This window comes from Tamandua tetradactyla, chromosome 18 (genome assembly GCF_023851605.1).
Source record: "Tamandua tetradactyla isolate mTamTet1 chromosome 18, mTamTet1.pri, whole genome shotgun sequence".
Lineage (NCBI taxonomy): Eukaryota > Metazoa > Chordata > Mammalia > Pilosa > Myrmecophagidae > Tamandua > Tamandua tetradactyla.
The window spans coordinates 74636428-74656926 of NC_135344.1; the positions used below are offsets into that span (position 1 = coordinate 74636428).

General features: G+C 40.4%; 1 protein-coding gene across 12 annotated transcripts in view; it reads right to left on the reverse strand.

Annotated features, from left to right (window-relative positions):
- Positions 1–20499, reverse strand: part of PIEZO2 (piezo type mechanosensitive ion channel component 2) — a 562484-nt gene that overhangs the window by 226359 nt on the left and 315626 nt on the right. For all 12 annotated transcript variants that reach the window (XM_077135993.1, XM_077135995.1, XM_077135992.1 and 9 more), the window contains exon 5: positions 1975–2137. In XM_077135993.1, the coding sequence (XP_076992108.1) occupies positions 1975–2137 (163 nt within the window). The remainder of the gene's footprint in view (positions 1–1974; positions 2138–20499) is intronic.

A 20499-nucleotide genomic window follows, 5' to 3' on the forward strand; every position in this document is an offset into this window, starting at 1 on the left:
AATACAAATTTTTAAAAAATTAAGAGAAGGGATGAGAATTTCAAAAGCACACATGAAGACTTGGGTGAGAAAGCCACAAGCCAGGGAACACCAAGGTTTGCCAGCAACCACTTGAAGCTAGGAAGAAGCAAGGAAGATTCTCCTCAGGAGCTTTCAGAGGGAGCAGGGCACTGCTGACACCTGGACTTCTGGTCTCCAGGACTGTGAGGGAATAAATGTCTGTTACGTGAAAACAAACAAACAAAAAACCTTTGTGACAAACAATGCAACAAGAACAACTGTTTGGTTATTTTCAAGGCATATAACATAGATTGGGGAAGTGAGCACACACCTGATTCTAATCAGCATTCTTTTTTTTTAAAAAAAACTAGCTATTGATATAATCAGCCATCCCCATGGAGTCAGTCTCCTGCCATGTCTTTTCTGTGATTTATATTTGAAAAGGAGATTCTTGAACATCCAATACCCAGGTCAAACGAGTTATATCTATATTAAAACCCTCAAAGTTAGTACAAGATAAATATTTATCTCCTTATCAATTACACAGTGAATAGGCCATTTAATATCTTTCTACATTCTAATATTCATACATTCATACATTCTAATATTTCATTCAGAGCTTTTTAAAAACTGAATTTCTCTAAGAGATTTGTATTTCTCCCCCTATAAATGCTAAAATCTGAGAATAAAAGCTCAATAAATCCGAAAGCATTCTTACTATCCAGTTTAACCACCTTGTTTTCTAATAATCAGGAAACTGTAAAATAAAAAATATATAGTTTTAATCCTTTGTACATTACTCACTCTACTGCTTCTTTCAAAATATTTTTTCTTAGGATATCAAGCTGCTTTCTTTTTTAAAAAATTAAAATTTGTTAATAAAATAGTTGAGATAGACCAAAAAAGAAATAAGAATGCTGGCCACTTGTTGTCCATTTGTGAGACACTATAGAGTCAATTATCTTAACTAAGAATTTTCTTCCTTGATTTCTTTGTGATTCTCAAAATACTTCAGTTTTACATGTCTAATTTTTGCCACAGCTTTTATAACTGAGAAAATTTAGTAGTAAGCATCCTGCATCAAACGTCCTAATCAAGTTTTTTTTTCACATGGGCAGGCATCGGGAATCGAACCCGGGTCCTCTGGAATGGCAGGTGAGCACTCTGCCTGCTGAGCCACTGTGCCCCCCCGCCCAATCAAGTCTTTTTGAGTAACTTTTTTCTTTGCCAATTTCATCTGTCAATTCTTAAACTGGTTACTTTTCAAATCGATGTCACCTAAGCTTGCACTGCAAAGGACAGAGACTGAATATGGGAGTGTCCCCAGCAGGTCAGAAGTGTGCAGAGTTATTGGAGAAATGTGACATATCCCCTCGTCCAGCGCCAATCCTGAAACCCTTTCTCCTAGCTAAAAGATGCAGAATTTATTTTTATCTTTCTCAATTGACACACTTTTCCAAATATATTTTTCTCTGGGCTGCTTTAAAATCACATAGCCAAAGCCTGCAGAGTTACCACAACTGCTTTTCTCAAGAGCAAGGTACTCAGACCAGAAGGTTTTCCTGCAAGGAGGAAGCAATTTTTTTTCTCCTGAAACTACCATGTGTTACTTCTTCTCTGAATATTTCTCAATAACGAAGGCATCCAGGCCAACTGGAACATGAAACTTTCAAAGGTTCACCATTTAAGACACTATTAGGTGACAGCTTGGGACAGTGATGGGAACCCTGGGTTCAAGTTCTGGCCTGGTGCCTGACCTGATGGAGGGCAGGGAGCTCAACTGCTCCCACATCGCTAAGGGGTGGTTGGTGATGGCTACCCAAGAGCATTGGGAGAGCCCCTGAGCATTAACACGCTGTCAAGCAGTGTGGGACTTATGAGCTGTGCATATTTAGCCGTTACTATTATAGTTCTACCCCCGAGGGTCAAGGTCCTCAGAAATCAAAGAAGGAAGATTCATGTAGTCAGAGTTACCAGTTCTTCATTTTCAAACTCCAGATTATACTGTGCAGCTTCTTCTGTCACTGGTTTCTGAACAATGTTTCTGCAGATGAGCCAGATGGCCAGACTAGCAATGAACATCCCGATATCAGGCACGAACACTCGGATCCCGTTGCCAGCATCGGCTCCTTTCAAACTTGGGGGAAAATAAAAAGGGAGAGGGCGAGATTTAGTCGTTCTTGTATTTCTAGCATTAAACCACCTTAAAATATATTTGAGTCTTCGTAATGATTTAAGACAAAGATGGTCAGTTTCTCCTTAGAAAGTCCCAGAAAGCTTTTCATTAACCTCCTAATCTTATGAAATCTATGAAGAATCAGGAAGAGGCCAGTGTTTCACAAGAGTTTGGGAAATATTGTAGAGCCCTAAACCAATCCTCATTCCCAAACGAGGCTTGAAAATTCTATTGTTATTAAATAAACCAAACGTCCAGTATAAACAAGTTGCCTGCAATCTAGCTGAAGCAGTTAATAAGCCAGACATACTATATATATATATATATGTAGTATATATATATATACTAGCAGCTAGAGTATATTTTACTTTAGATATAAAACAAAGCTAGAAGGGAAAAATAGACAAAATGGTAAAAGCAACCCTTGAATGTTGGGCCTCCTCACTATTTACTTAGTTGATTTTTTTTTTATGCTGCTCTGAGAAAGGCAGATTTAATGTTTCTTCTATTAATCTTAGTAACACTGAACTTAAGAGTCAAAAGCTGTGGATTTCAATCTCTGTCTGACATCTACTAGCTCAGCTTCTCATAGCCATAATTTCCTTTGTGCCAAAGAGGAAGTATTGCCTTCCTTATCTCATGTGAGTCAAATGAGATAATAGGTCATGATTTGGGGGAAAAAAGATGAATATTTTTGTATGAAATAATATATGCAACATTCTTTGTAAGTGATGGAAACTTTCTGGCACAGACTCCCACTCAAGCTTACTTTTTGAGAACAGCAGTATCAACTAACATTTAGATAATTTTCACACTTACATGGCATTTTGTTATTAGAACTGAGATCTTGAAACAGATTTGGTACAGCAGGCAGCAAAGGCTAGAGGGTGAGGTTGAGAGTAAAAAAAGCTTTAATGGGATGTGGGGGAGGAACGTCTGCAAAGATAATACAGATACCATCTGTGAGCTTGGGAGATGTCCAAGGGTAATGGATATGAGAATAAAAGACAGTGCACTGAATTGGCAGCAAGGCTGGCCAGCATGTCTCACCTTCTCTGAGGTGTACGTTGGCTAAACTCACTTCATTGTACGTATAAGATGGCAGAGGCAGAATTGCCACTGTCACAGCAAACTCATCACCCCATTCAGCATCCGACCTGCGCCAGTCACAATGCTCATTGCGCTAGACCAATACCTGACCTGCCATTGTCTTCCCAAGGGGCTGGGTGCCTGGAGCTGCATGGGTGATGGTACCATTGCCAGATAAAGCTGTGCAGACTCAGGTTTGCAGGATAAGATTCTGGAAGGGCAGAGCCAGACCCAGGAGGTAAGGGTCCGGGCCAGTATTAGAAGGTGAGGCAATCAGTGGAAAAACCAAGAATGGGACTTCAAAGGAAGGCTAAATCTTTGAAGAAATGTTTATCAGAGACAAAACTGCTTTAAGGATAGGAAGCAAAGGACAACATGATGTGCACACTCATGTTTAACAAAATTGATTTGCTCACTTAATATTTTCACAACCCATGGAACATTATTATACATCATCATGATTATAACCGCATAGGATTTATTTAACTAGTCCACACTTACACATTTAGAATGTTTCCATTTATTTATCAGCATAATATACATAAAAGTTAAATCTTAATGAAATAAAAAGTCTTCTAAACTAGAATCTTCTAGGAATCAATCCTCAGACCAGTCTAATCTGCTTTTTAAAATGAGCTGGAAGAGGAAATGCTCTGTGAAATCTTCATTTTTTACAAATTGCTCTAAACTCTTTTAAACAGCAAAATAGGAAAGTGATAAGGAACTCTCTTGCCCCCATTAACAAAAAAAAAGCAAAACATGATAGTGCCAAAGATTTGAAAATGGCAAAATCATTTAATTTGAGTAAGAATAAGAAAATTCAATGACGAAAACTTCATCCAGACTAAATGTATAATACTGAATTCTGATGATTGGCTTTGTCATAGGAAAGCAATGCAGAGGCTCACTGTATATTTTAAAAATCCCTAATATGATAAAAAAGAACAAACTCAGGTTAATTATCATTACAATGAGAAGAAAACAGGATCAAGGAAAAAGACCAGAAAATTAGAGCAAGGCCGGACGGTTGTTTCCTGTGCAGCTTAGACCAGGATACCCGGCTGACGGACTCTGGTGGATTTTGGCAAAGAAGATTATTATAGCTCTTTCATGGAAAACAAATTGACTGTGGTTTTCTGAAAAGCAACAAGTCAGTGAAGTTAAGGGGAAAAGACTTCTTAAAGTAAAGGTAACAAGAGCTCTCGCTGTGGCCTCAGCTGCTTCTTGCACCACAACAGAGACTCAGAAAACCTTAGCTGTATGCCTTTCCCACCTGAGGATTGCATTAAGGTCTCAGTTTGCAAACAGTGGCTTTGCGGCAACAGTCTCAGCTTTGTGCTTCTTGGTCCCAAAGGAGACATTCCCTAGCATACATATATTAGGGCACAAATGAACGCAGTTTGCAAAAGCAATCGCTCCACCCACTGTAACAGAATCCAGCTACTAGATTCAAGATTGGGCTGCGATCCCTATTTAGAATAGAATCATTCAGCCATAGAGGCACTAAAGTATTAACCACTACTCTTGGCTTGCTGAATTAACAAAGCAGTGCATTCATAAATGTGCACACAGTAACAATGAGACTTTTGAAGAAACATGAAGAAGAGCATGTAACTTAGGCATTGCTGATAAGGCCTTGACAATGCAATAAGATGAAAAGGCCGTAGTGGGATTGATAGGAACTTCTGGACCGTCTCAAGCACAAAATTTCCTTCTTCACTGTGTAGACCGATGTTTGCTAAAATATAGTCATCAGAATGCTAGTGCCCAGAAATGTTGTGCACTAAAATAAAATATAGCAAAGCAAAAAAAATAGTCTTTGGCCAAGTAAGTGTTACAGAGGTACAATGCATATTATTATACTGAAGAACTTGAGAAATTTGGCATTGAACAATTGATTTGCATTGAAACAGGTTTCCAAAATTTATTTAACCATGAAACCATTTTTTAAAAAATTTCATCTAATACCTATTAACAACTGATTCATGGAACAGGTTTTGGGAAATGTCAGATTAGAGTGTGCTCATTGGTTTAGGTTTTAGATAAAAAGGAATAAAGAATTTAGAAACTGTACTAACTTGTAACTAATCTCTAATGATTTTAGAAGTGCAGAGACATCTCCTTCCGTTCCTGCACCCATTTGACCAGCTATCCATCAATCCAGATACTCAATAAAGTAAATCTTTGAATACATGGAGGTGGAAGAGAATTAAAAAGATCCTGGAACATATTCTTCATCTTACAGATTATGGAAACCAGTGAGTGGATAGATAAATGGTCTGCTCCATTTGTACAGTTAGTGGCAGAGGCTCAAGTGGGGTCAGTCTTTCTGAAGACTCACTTTCCCATAAGAATCAGTTCTTCTGATTACTGCCAACCTCACTGCCTCCCTGTCTTTCCTTCCATCCATTTTCCACCACTGCAAACAGACCTTCTCACCCACCTCCTCACAGAACATTCTGTAAGGATTGCCAGAAGTCTCCCAACTAAAATGTCCAAATCTCCCATTTTAATTCCCATTACATTCTACCTCTATGCTTCATTTGATAAGGAAGATCAACCCTTTTCACCTTCAAATCTTTTCTACTTGGTTTCCTTACATCTTTTCCAGTTTTCCTCCTACCTCTATAAATACTTGAAAACTCAAGTTCCTGGAAACTCCCACTAAAAAATGCCAAGTTGGGTTGTGCCCCAAAGACTCTTCTTTTTTACCTCCTCCTGAAATACTAATAAGACCACAAAATTCTGTTCTTCACTTATTTTTCTGCTAACTCTACATGGTCAGCATGGATAATTGACCCATCCCCAAGGCTTCAATTGGCATCTACATGATGACTTGCAAATTTAACATCCTTACATGATTAAAAAATACTCAACAAACAAGGAATATAGGAAAAGATCCTCAACTTGATAAAAGGCATCTACAAAACACTTCACAGCTAATATCTTACTTAGTGGTGAAAGACTGGATGCTTTTACACTAATATCATGAAAAAGATGAGGATGTCCACTCTCACCACGTCTCTTCAGCATTATATTGGAGTTTCTGGGCAGGGTGATTAAGCAAGAAAAAGAAAAAAAAAAGATATGCTGAATAGAAAGGAAGAAATTAAGCTATCGCTATTCACAGATGGCATGATCTTAAATATAGAAAATCCTAAGGAATCCTCTAAAAGACATTAAGACTAATAAATGAGTTCATCAAGGTTGCTGAACATAAGCTATTTGTCACAATCCTTATCTGAATCTCAGTTGATTTCTTTGTACAAACTTACAAGCTGATCTAAAATTCATATGATATTCCAAGGGACAGAGCAGAGCCAAAACAATCCTGAAAAGGAACATGAAGTGGGCCAACTCACACATCCCAATTTCAAAACTTACTACAAATAACAAAACAAAACAAAACTAAATAAATAAATGAATAAAAAACTAACTACAAAGCTACAGAAATTAAGCCAGTGTGCTACTAGCATAAAAAGCTTAATGTAATGGCCGTCATTCATTACACATGAACCCATCAGAGGCCTCCCGTCTCCGCTGTCTCTGTGTCTGGGGTTCAAGCCTGGAACATGATCCAGTGTGGACTAACACAAAATGTTGGCTGAATGAAAGCTCTCTCTAGAACATACCTCTCTACATATTTCTTCTTCACTCTTTAAGACAATACTTCGTGCAAAGTACTGTTGAAGAACTGGACTATCCCCTTACCACAAAGAGCACTGTAATTGATTTTAGGGAAAATAAAACACAAGCAAAGAGGAGGAAAAATTACCATGGTCTTGGGAATGGCATGGAGATCAAGAGGTGTTCATGGGTAAAGTCTCAGTTATTGGACATGCAGATTAAATAGGGAAAGCGTGCAAATTATAAATTGTTAAACATATATTCAGATTATTTAAATAACTACGTTGGTGGAAACAGTTGAAACACAGAAGATATGAAATAAATGTAAAGAACATTTGATGGCTCATTTTGGCAGAATTGTTTACTCCTTTCAAAAATATCTATGAAGCACCTACTATGTACCAGGTGCCAATCCTGAGCACGGAGTTTTGGTTGTGCATGATAACATACAAGAGAAATAAAGTCTGAAAGACTGGAGCTGAAAGCTCGGAAATTTGGGCTTTTATATTATAGGGGAGCCACTGGCAGCTTTTTTTTTTTTTTTTTTTTTTATTAATTAAAAAAAGAATTAACAAAACAATTAGAAATCATTCCAATCTACATGTACAATCAGTAATTCTTAATAACATCACATAGTTGCATATTCATCATTTCTTAGTACATTTGCATCGATTTAGAAAAAGAAATAAAAAGACAACAGAATAAGAATTAAAACAATAATAGAAAGAAAAAAAACAAAAAAAACAAAAACAAAAAACCTATACCTCACATGCAGCTTCATTCAGTGTTTTAACATAATTGCATTACAATTGGGTAGTATTGTGCTGTCCATTTCTGAGTTTTTATATCCAGTCCCGTTGTACAGTCTGTATCCCTTCATCTCCAATTATCCGTTCTCTTTTTTTTTTTTTTTTTAATTAACGGAAAAAAAGAAATTAACCCAAAATTTAGAGATCATACCATTCTACACATGCAATCATTAATTCTTAACATCATCACATAGATGCATGATCATCATTTCTAGTACATTTGCATTGGTTTAGAAGAACTAGCAACATAACCGAAAAAGATATAGAATGTTAATATAGAGAAAAAATAAAAGTAATAATAGTAAAATCAAAACAAAACAAAACAAAACAAAACAAAAACCTATAGCTCAGATGCAGCTTCATTCAGTGTTTTAACATGATTACTTTACAATTAGGTATTATTGTGCTGTCCATTTTTGAGTTTTTGTATCTAGTCCTGTTGCACAGTCTGTATCCCTTCAGCTTCAATTACCCATTGTCTTACCCTGTTTCTAACTCCTGCTGAACTCTGTTACCAATGACATATTCCAAGTTTATTCTCGAATGTCCGTTCACATCAGTGGGACCATACAGTATTTGTCCTTTAGTTTTTGGCTGGATTCACTCAGCATAATATTCTCTAGGTCCATCCATGTTATTACATGGTTCATAAGTTTATCTTGTCTTAAAGCTGCATAATATTCCATCGTATGTATATACCACAGTTTGTTTAGCCACTCTTCTGTTGATGGAGATTTTGGCTGTTTCCATCTCTTTGCAATTGTAAATAATGCTGCTATAAACATTGGTGTGCAAATGTCCGTTTGTGTCTTTGCCCTTAAGTCCTTTGAGTAGATACCTAGCAATGGTATTGCTGGGTCGTATGGCAGTTCTATATTCAGCTTTTTGAGGAACCGCCAAACTGCCTTCCACAGTGGTTGCACCCTTTGACATTCCCACCAACAGTGGATAAGTGTGCCTCTTTCTCCGCATCCTCTCCAGCACTTGTCATTTTCTGTTTTGTTGATAATGGCCATTCTGGTGGGTGTGAGATGATATCTCATTGTGGTTTTGATTTGCATTTCTCTAATGGCCAGGGACATTGAGCATCTCTTCATGTGCCTCTTGGCCATCCGTATTTCCTCTTCTGAGAGGTGTCTGTTCAAGTCTTTTTCCCATTTTGTAATTGGGTTGGCTGTCTTTTTGTTGTTGAGATGAACAATCTCTTTATAAATTCTGGATACTAGACCTTTATCTGATATATCATTTCCAAATATTGTCTCCCATTGTGAAGGCTGTCTTTCTACTTTCTTGATGAAGTTCTTTGATGCACAAAAGTGTTTAATTTTGAGGAGTTCCCATTTATTTATTTCCTTCTTCAGTGCTCTTGCTTTAGGTTTAAGGTCCATAAAACCGCCTCCAGTTGTAAGATCCATAAGATATCTCCCAACATTTTCCTCTAACTGTTTTATGGTCTTAGACCTAATGTTTAGATCTTTGATCCATTTTGAGTTAACTTTTGTATAGGGTGTGAGAGATGGGTCTTCTTTCATTCTTTTGCATATGGATATCCAGTTCTCTAGGCACCATTTATTGAAGAGACTGCTCTGTCCCAGGTGAGTTGGCTTGACTGCCTTATCAAAGATCAAATGTCCATAGATGAGAGGGTCTATATCTGAGCACTCTATTCGATTCCATTGGTCGATATATCTATCTTTATGCCAATACCATGCTGTTTTGACCACTGTGGCTTCATAATATGCCTTAAAGTCAGGCAGCGCGAGACCTCCAGCTTCGTTTTTTTTCCTCAAGATGTTTTTAGCAATTCGGGACACCCTGCCCTTACAGATAAATTTGCTTATTGGTTTTTCTATTTCTGAAAAATAAGTTGTTGGGATTTTGATTGGTATTGCATTGAATCTGTAAATCAATTTAGGTAGGATTGACATCTTAACTATATTTAGTCTTCCAATCCATGAACACGGTATGCCCTTCCATCTATTTAGGTCTTCTGTGATTTCTTTTAGCAGTTTTTTGTAGTTTTCTTTATATAGGTTTTTTGTCTCTTTAGTTAAATTTATTCCTAGGTATTTTATTCTTTTAGTTGCAATTGTAAATGGGATTCATTTCTTGATTTCCCCCTCAGCTTGTTCCTTACTAGTGTATAGAAAAGCTACAGGGGACTTCCTGGAAGATGGCGGCTTAGTAAGACGCGCGGATCTTAGTTTCTTCTCCAGGACACCTACTAGGGGAGTAGAAACGATACAGAAAGCGCCCAAAGCCACAACAGAGATAAAAAAGACAGCGTACCCCATCCTGGAACGGCTGGCTGGCTGAGAGAAGCAGCTCGGGTGAGATCGCCGAGGCGCGCGGGCCTTACCGGGCGGGGTGGCAAGCGGCCGGAGTTACTCCCTTCCCCCTTCCCGGGCCGGCTGGGAGAATTGGAGAGGTGGTCCCCTGAAACAAAGACGGCTGGCACCCACACCACGCGCAGCCCCCGGACCAACTGAGAGAATTGGATCGGAAACCCCCAGGCCGCGGAGAACGGTGACGGGTGGGGGAGGCCCCTTCCAAACCCGTGACTCAGGGGAACGTGCACTCTCTCGGGCGGGCCGCTGCCGCTGGCGCCCTCCCGCCACGCTTGTTGCCCAGGGCCGACTAGGAAATTCGGACGGGCTCTTTCCCTGGCTGCGGCGACCAGCAACCCTCCCTGCGTTCGGAACCCGGGCCGGCTCAAGCCGTTTCGGCTAGCGAACCCCCAGGACGGCGAGAGTTTTCCAAAGTTTAAGGTCCCACAGCACCTTTTACTGGTGGGACCCCCAGACAAACGGGTGCCACGAGCGCCACCTACTGGGCAGGATAAGAAAAACAGAACCCAGAGATTTCACAGAAAAATATTACAACCTTGCTGGGTCCAACACCAAGAGAAATCTGAATAAATGCCCAGACGCCAGCAGCAGAAGATAACTGTCCACGCTCAAAAGATTGAGAATATGGCTCAGTCAAAGGAACAAACCAATAGCTCAAATGAGACACAAGAGCTGAGACAACTAATGCTGAATATACGAACAGAAATGGAAAACCTCTTCAAAAATGAAATCGATAAATTGAGGGAGGACATGAAGAGGACATGGGCTGAACATAAAGAAGAAATAGAAAAACTGAAAAAACAAATCGCAGAACTTATGGAAGTGAAGGATAAAGTAGCAAACATAGAAAAAATAATGGATAGCTACAATGATAGATTTAAAGAGACAGAAGATAGAATTAGTGATTTGGAGGATGGAACATCTGAATTCCAAAAAGAAACAGAAACTATAGGGAAAAGAATGGAAAAATTTGAACAGGGTATCAGGGAACTCAAGGACAATATGAACCGCACAAATATACGTGTTGTGGGTGTCCCAGAAGGAGAAGAGAAGGGAAAAGGAGGAGAAAAACTAATGGAAGAAATTATCACTGAAAATTTCCCAACTCTTATGAAAGACCTAAAATTACAGATCCAAGAAGTGCAGTGCACCCCAAAGAGATTAGACCCAAATAGGCGTTCTCCAAGACACTTACTAGTTAGAATGTCAGAGGTCAAAGAGAAAGAGAAGATCTTGAAAGCAGCAAGAGAAAAACAATCCATTACATACAAGGGAAACCCAATAAGATTTTGTGTAGATTTCTCAGCAGAAACCATGGAAGCTAGAAGACAGTGGGATGATATATTTAAAATACTAAAGGAGAAAAACTGCCAACCAAGACTCCTATATCCAGCAAAATTATCCTTCAAAAATGAGGGAGAAATTAAAACATTCTCAGACAAAAAGTCACTGAAAGAATTTGTGACCAAGAGACCAGCTCTGCAAGAAATACTAAAGGGAGCACTAGAGTCAGATACAAAAAGACAGAAGAGAGAGATATGGAAAAGAGTGTAGAAAGAAGGAAAATCAGATATGATATATATAATACAAAAGGCAAAATGTTAGAGGAAAATATTATCCAAACAGTAATAACACTAAATGTCAATGGACTGAATTCCCCAATCAAAAGACATAGATTGGCAGAATGGATTAAAAAACGGGATCCTTCTATATGCTGTCTACAGGAAACACATCTTAGACCCAAAGATAAACATAGGTTGAAAGTGAAAGGTTGGGAAAAGATATTTCATGCAAATAACAACCAGAAAAGAGCAGGAGTGGCTATACTAATATCCAACAAATTAGACTTCAAATGTAAAACAGTTAAAAGAGACAAAGAAGGACACTATATACTAATAAAAGGAACAATTAAACAAGAAGACATAACAATCATAAATATTTACGCACCGAATCAGAATGCCCCAAAATACGTGAGGAATATACTGCAAACACTGAAAAGGGAAATAGACTCATATACCATAATAGTTGGAGACTTCAACTCACCACTCTCATCAAGGGACAGAACATCTAGACAGAGGATCAACAAAGAAATAGAGAATCTGAATATTACTATAAATGAACTAGACTTAATAGACATTTATAGGACATTACATCCCACAACAGCAGGATACACCTTTTTCTCAAGTGCTCATGGATCATTCTCAAAGATAGACCATATGCTGGGTCACAAAGCAAGTCTTAACAAATTTAAAAAGATTGAAATCTTACACAACACTTTCTCGGACCATAAAGGAATGATGTTGGAAATCAATAATAGGCAGAGTGCCAGAAAATTCACAAATACGTGGAGGCTCAACAACACACTCCTAAACAACGACTGGGTCAAAGAAGAAATTGCAAGGGAAATTAGCAAATACCTCGAGGCGAATGAAAATGAAAACACAACATATCAAAACTTATGGGACGCAGCAAAGGCAGTGCTAAGAGGGAAATTTATTGCTCTAAATGCCTATATCAGAAAAGAAGAAAAGGCAAAAATTCAGGAATTAACTATCCATTTGGAAGAACTGGAGAAAGAACAGCAAGCTAACCCCAAAGCAAGCAAAAGGAAAGAAATAACAAAGATTAGAGCACAAATAAATGAAATTGAAAACATGAAAACAATAGAGAAAATCAATAAGGCCAGAAGTTGGTTCTATGAGAAAATCAATAAGATTGATGGGCCCTTAGCAAGATTGACAAAAAGAAGAAGAGAGAGGATGCAAATAAATAAGATCAGAAATGGAAGAGGAGACATAACTACTGACCTCACAGAAATAAAGGAGGTAATAACAGGATACTATGAACAACTTTACGCTAATAAATACAACAATTTAGAGGAAATGGACGGGTTCCTGGAAAGACATGAACAACCAACTTTGACTCAAGAAGACATAGATGACCTCAACAAACCAATCACAAGTAAAGAAATTGAATTAGTCATTCAAAAGCTTCCTAAAAAGAAAAGTCCAGGACCAGATGGCTTCACATGTGAATTCTACCAAACGTTCCAGAAAGAATTAGTACCAATTCTCTTCAAACTCTTCAAAAAAATCGAAGTGGAGGGAAAACTACCTAATTCATTCTATGAAGCCAACATCACCCTCATACCAAAACCAGGCAAAGATATTACAAAAAAAGAAAACTACAGACCAATCTCTCTAATGAATACAGATGCAAAAATCCTCAATAAAATTCTAGCAAATCGTATCCAACAGCACATTAAAAGAATTATACATCATGACCAAGTAGGATTCATCCCAGGTATGCAAGGATGGTTCAACATAAGAAAATCAATTAATGTAATACACCATATCAACAAATCAAAGCAGAAAAATCACATGATCATCTCAATTGATGCAGAGAAGGCATTCAACAAGATCCAACATCCTTTCCTGTTGAAAACACTTCAAAAGATAGGAATACAAGGGAACTTCCTTAAAATGATAGAGGGAATATATGAAAAACCCACAGCTAATATCATCCTCAATGGGGAAAAATTGAAAACTTTCCCCCTAAGATCAGGAACAAGACAAGGATGTCCACTATCACCACTATTATTCAACATTGTGTTGGAGGTTCTAGCCAGAGCAATTAGACAAGAAAAAGAAATACAAGGCATCAAAATTGGAAAGGAAGAAGTAAAACTATCACTGTTTGCAGACGATATGATACTATACGTCGAAAACCCGGAAAAATCCACAACAAAACTACTAGAGCTAATAAATGAGTACAGCAAAGTAGCAGGTTACAAGATCAACATTCAAAAATCTGTAGCATTTCTATACACTAGTAATGAACAAGCTGAGGGGGAAATCAAGAAACGAATCCCATTTACAATTGCAACTAAAAGAATAAAATACCTAGGAATAAATTTAACTAAAGAGACAAAAAACCTATATAAAGAAAAATACAAAAAACTGCTAAAAGAAAACACAGAAGACCTAAATAGATGGAAGGGCATACCGTATTCATGGATTGGAAGACTAAATATAGTTAAGATGTCAATCCTACCTAAATTGATTTACAGATTCAATGCAATACCAATCAAAATCCCAACAACTTATTTTTCAGAAATAGAAAAACCAATAAGCAAATTTATCTGTAAGGGCAGGGTGCGCCGAATTGCTAAAAACATCTTGAGGAAAAAAAACGAAGCTGGAGGTCTCGCGCTGCCTGACTTTAAGGCATATTATGAAGCCACAGTGGTCAAAACAGCATGGTATTGGCATAAAGATAGATATATCGACCAATGGAATCGAATAGAGTGCTCAGATATAGACCCTCTCATCTATGGACATTTGATCTTTGATAAGGCAGTCAAGCCAACTCACCTGGGACAGAGCAGTCTCTTCAATAAATGGTGCCTAGAGAACTGGATATCCATATGCAAAAGAATGAAAGAAGACCCATCTCTCACACCCTATACAAAAGTTAACTCAAAATGGATCAAAGATCTAAACATTAGGTCTAAGACCATAAAACAGTTAGAGGAAAATGTTGGGAGATATCTTATGGATCTTACAACTGGAGGCGGTTTTATGGACCTTAAACCTAAAGCAAGAGCACTGAAGAAGGAAATAAATAAATGGGAACTCCTCAAAATTAAACACTTTTGTGCATCAAAGAACTTCATCAAGAAAGTAGAAAGACAGCCTTCACAATGGGAGACAATATTTGGAAATGATATATCAGATAAAGGTCTAGTATCCAGAATTTATAAAGAGATTGTTCATCTCAACAACAAAAAGACAGCCAACCCAATTACAAAATGGGAAAAAGACTTGAACAGACACCTCTCAGAAGAGGAAATACGGATGGCCAAGAGGCACATGAAGAGATGCTCAATGTCCCTGGCCATTAGAGAAATGCAAATCAAAACCACAATGAGATATCATCTCACACCCACCAGAATGGCCATCATCAACAAAACAGAAAATGACAAGTGCTGGAGAGGATGCGGAGAAAGAGGCACACTTATCCACTGTTGGTGGGAATGTCAAAGGGTGCAACCACTGTGGAAGGCAGTTTGGCGGTTCCTCAAAAAGCTGAATATAGAACTGCCATACGACCCAGCAATACCATTGCTAGGTATCTACTCAAAGGACTTAAGGGCAAAGACACAAACGGACATTTGCACACCAATGTTTATAGCAGCATTATTTACAATTGCAAAGAGATGGAAACAGCCAAAATCTCCATCAACAGAAGAGTGGCTAAACAAACTGTGGTATATACATACGATGGAATATTATGCAGCTTTAAGACAAGATAAACTTATGAACCATGTAATAACATGGATGGACCTAGAGAATATTATGCTGAGTGAATCCAGCCAAAAACTAAAGGACAAATACTGTATGGTCCCACTGATGTGAACGGACATTCGAGAATAAACTTGGAATATGTCATTGGTAACAGAGTTCAGCAGGAGTTAGAAACAGGGTAAGACAATGGGTAATTGAAGCTGAAGGGATACAGACTGTGCAACAGGACTAGATACAAAAACTCAAAAATGGACAGCACAATAATACCTAATTGTAAAGTAATCATGTTAAAACACTGAATGAAGCTGCATCTGAGCTATAGGTTTTTGTTTTGTTTTGTGTTGTTTTGTTTTGATTTTACTATTATTACTTTTATTTTTTTCTCTATATTAACATTCTATATCTTTTTCGGTTATGTTGCTAGTTCTTCTAAACCAATGCAAATGTACTAGAAATGATGATCATGCATCTATGTGATGATGTTAAGAATTAATGATTGCATGTATAGAATGGTATGATCTCTAAATTTTGGGTTAATTTCTTTTTTCCGTTAATTAAAAAAAAAAAAAAAGAGAGAAGGGATAATTGGAGATGAAGGGATACAGACTGTACAACGGGACTGGATATAAAAACTCAGAAATGGACAGCACAATACTACCCAATTGTAATGTGTAGAGAGCCGCTTTCCGGGTTTGGCCTAGTGGACACGCTGCAGCCTGCTCTAGAGTTCCCCCCGCCCATCGAGTGAGCCAAGATGGCGCTCACTTCCTGCTTCTGCAAATGACGCACACGCCCACCAACCCTATCTTCCAATCACCTCTGTATACGTGGCACTAACCTATTGGGTTTGGGCACAGTATATAAGAGGTTACCCGGACGGGGTGGGTGGAGACGACCCACAGGGAGCCGTACCTGACGGCCGCACAGAGGTTGTCTCCCCGCGGGATGCTTAGGCCCGCGTGGAACCTGTAACAGAGAATGCAAGCTTAACTCCAGTAAAGGTCTGTGCTCACAACCGTTGCGTGCCTCGAACCCGTGTTTATCACTCGAGTCGGTTTGCCTGCGTCCGTCTCTTTCTCCCCTCCTGTTCCCTTCACCGGCCGGGGATCAGAAGCCGAACGAGACGGTCGCGGACAAGTGGTGGCCCGTACGGGGCACCCTTCTGCTGCCTTTCCCCGAGCTGGTGAGGACGTGCTTCTTGAGTTCGCAGCGGACTTCCCGCGCTTGATCACCGCGAGAAGGTGAGTACTTCTTATTACGTGAGAGTTAAGGGCTGTGGGCGTTCAGGTAGCCCCAGTGAATCGGGAGAGCTCCCCGATTGATTAAAGACAGTGCCGACTGCAAGCATGGGGCAGTCAGGAAGTTCACCTTTATTACCCCCTTTAAAAACCCTTTTGAAGCAGCGGGGCATCTCAGTTAAGAAGAGTTCCCTCCTGCGGTTCCTTGACGATGTTGTTACCTTTGCCCTTTGGTTCGCCCATTCCGGTAGCCTCAGTCTGCCTTCTTGGTTAAAACTTGGTAATGACATAGAACGGGCGCGCCGGACGGGCCTTTGTATGGACCCGATCCTGGTCCCTATCTGGGAAACCGTCCGTGCTTGCCCTGAGGCAGAGTCTACTTCAGGCCTCAGTCCGTCTTCCGCCCTGCTGCAGGCACGGCACGCGCTCCAAGAAACTCAGTCAGTTTCGTCTGCGGACGGCTCCCGTAAAGGCAAGCCGCCAGAGTCAAGCGATAGTTCAGACACCTCTGATTCTGAGTCAGATAGCGGTGAGACCGAAGGTGCGGATGCGCCTCCGCTGATCGATTGGGGGAGGCCCCCTGTCTCACCCACGCAGCCTTCCGCCCCGCCAGCGCCTGCTGCAGGGGCGCGGCGGCTTCCGGTGAATGGTTTTGGTGATCTCGCCAAAAACCCTCACCACGGGCTCCCTCTGGTGGCCGAATCAGGTAATTACAGTGGCTGCTCTCCAACTTCTAAGCGCTTGTTAAAAGGAATGGGATATGTCCCTGGCAAAGGCTTAGGAGCCTCATTGCACGGGCGCGCAAGGCCTATACAAGCTGTCTCCAATTCTGACAGACGAGGCCTGGGTTTTTCCTAGGGGCCACTGAGGGGAGATTCCCACCCACACCTATAAAACTAAAGTGGAAGACCAGTACCCCGGTGTGGGTGCCTCAGTGGCCCTTACCAAAAGAAAAGCTGTCAGCATTGCATACTCTAGTGTCTATACAGCTAAAAGAGAGCCATATCATTCCCTCCACATCGCCTTGGAACACACCCGTATTTGTCATAAAGAAAAAATCAGGCAGATGGAGATTGTTACATGATTTAAGAGCCATTAATAATTGCATGGAGTCCTTAGGACCTGTTCAGATGGGGTTGCCCCTTCTCTCAGCTCTGCCAGAGCATTGGTCTATTTTCATCTTAGACATCAAAGACTTACTAAAGAAACAGAAAGGGGGAATAGGTCACGGCCTGTCCCCAAAGGCTCAACTGTCTATAGCCTTGTTTACGTACAATTTTTTAAATGAAAATTCACTAGGAATGACACCTGCTCTTCAGCACACTACTCCGAGTCCTCCACATAGAGGTCTAGTGCGTTGGAAGGATGTCCTGTCAGGACAATGGCAAGGCCCTGACCCAGTGCTCAGCTGGGCCAGAGGCTCTGTTTGTGTTTTTCCCTAGGAACCAGGACGTCAACCAGTGTGGGTTCCGGAAAGACTGGTGAGAACCGTGACATCGCCCGAGGAGGCCACGGAGCTGTTGCCTAAAAAACCAACAAGCCTTCAACCTGAACCATCAGATCAGGCCTCCAACTCTGCTGATGACGGCGGCGACTGACGAGATAGCAACGAAAGCGCCGGTCACCCTTCGATTGTTTAGAAGGGGGACCAGTTTTAATAACCCCCGTTGCCTTCGACCTTTCCAAACTGGGCGAGACTGTACAAAGTCTGTGGAACCGAGTCACCTCATGGTTCTCTTGGCCCAATTTGACTACTTGGATTCTCGTGGCAGTGGGACTATTAGTGGGCTTAGTCACTGTTAAATGTTTGTTAGAACGCTTGTTCCAGACACAGCAGCAACTACGTGTTTCTACCATGTTAGCTATGTCTTCCCAGTCAAATGTGGGTGTGCGTCCCTCCTCGATAGATAGCCCGTCTGAATCACCTGGGGCAAAGCTCTTGTCAGCAAGGTTTGTTGCAGGCTCCCTGGCCACTACCCGTGTTTAGCTAGGCACCAGAGGCTGTTAATTTTGCGCGCCTAGCCGCCTCGACGGTGGAGCTGCGGCCGCAGTCCTGGCCAGACTGGGCTTGGCTCTAGCCATTGCACCGAGGCCTCCGCAGCGTTTCCTATGCCCTGGCTGTCGCTCTCATAATCCCCGCTTGACCCAGTTGCGAGGCGAAGCACTGCAGGGAGAGTCACGTTGTTTCCAGCTCACGGGCTCTCCGGTCTCTATATGAGGTGAGCATTCTGGTCGGTGCCAGAGGCTCCGTCGTGTGATGACGCGAGCCTAGTCCAGACTCCCCAAAGCACCAAACTATGTTGTGAGCCACTCAGGCCCACGGGAGCACCATCATCAATAGAGACACTGGGTACAAGAATACGGTCTACGGACCATGCCTCTTATAAAAACAAAAAGGGGGAGATGTAGAGAGCCGCTTTCCGGGTTTGGTCTAGTGGACACGCTGCAGCCTGCTCTAGAGTTCCCCCCGCCCATCGAGTGAGCCAAGATGGCGCTCACTTCCTGCTTCTGCAAATGACGCACACGCCCACCAACCCTATCTTCCAATCACCTCTGTATACGTGGCACTAACCTATTGGGTTTGGGCACAGTATATAAGAGGTTACCCGGACGGGGTGGGTGGAGACGACCCACAGGGAGCCGTACCTGACGGCCGCACAGAGGTTGTCTCCCCGCGGGATGCTTAGGCCCGCGTGGAACCTGTAACAGAGAATGCAAGCTTAACTCCAGTAAAGGTCTGTGCTCACAACCGTTGCGTGCCTCGAACCCGTGTTTATCACTCGAGTCGGTTTGCCTGCGTCCGTCTCTTTCTCCCCTCCTGTTCCCTTCACCGGCCGGGGATCAGAAGCCGAACGAGACGGTCGCGGACAGTAATGCAATTATGTTAAAACACTGAATGAAGCTGCATGTGAGGTATAGGTTTTTTGTTTTTGTTTTTTTTGTTTTTTTTCTTTCTATTATTGTTTTAATTCTTATTCTGTTGTCTTTTTATTTCTTTTTCTAAATCGATGCAAATGTACTAAGAAATGATGAATATGCAACTATGTGATGTTATTAAGAATTACTGATTGTACATGTAGATTGGAATGATTTCTAATTGTTTTGTTAATTCTTTTTTTAATTAATAAAAAAAAAAAAAAGAAAAGCTACAGATTTTTGAATGTTGATCTTGTAACCTGCTACTTTGCTGTACTCATTTATTAGCTCTAGTAGTTTTGTTGTGGATTTTTCCGGGTTTTCGACGTATAGTATCATATCGTCTGCAAACAGTGATAGTTTTACTTCTTCCTTTCCAATTTTGATGCCTTGTATTTCTTTTTCTTGTCTAATTGCTCTGGCTAGAACCTCCAACACAATGTTGAATAATAGTGGTGATAGTGGACATCCTTGTCTTGTTCCTGATCTTAGGGGGAAAGTTTTCAATTTTTCCCCATTGAGGATGATATTAGCTGTGGGTTTTTCATATATTCCCTCTATCATTTTAAGGAAGTTCCCTTGTATTCCTATCTTTTGAAGTGTTTTCAACAGGAAAGGATGTTGGATCTTGTTGAATGCCTTCTCTGCATCAATTGAGATGATCATGTGATTTTTCTGCTTTGATTTGTTGATATGGTGTATTACATTAATTGATTTTCTTATGTTGAACCATCCTTGCATACCTGGGATGAATCCTACTTGGTCATGATGTATAATTCTTTTAATGTGCTGTTGGATACGATTTGCTAGAATTTTATTGAGGATTTTTGCATCTGTATTCATTAGAGAGATTGGTCTGTAGTTTTCTTTTTTTGTAATATCTTTGCCTGGTTTTGGTATGAGGGTGATGTTGGCTTCATAGAATGAATTAGGTAGTTTTCCCTCCACTTCGATTTTTTTGAAGAGTTTGAAGAGAATTGGTACTAATTC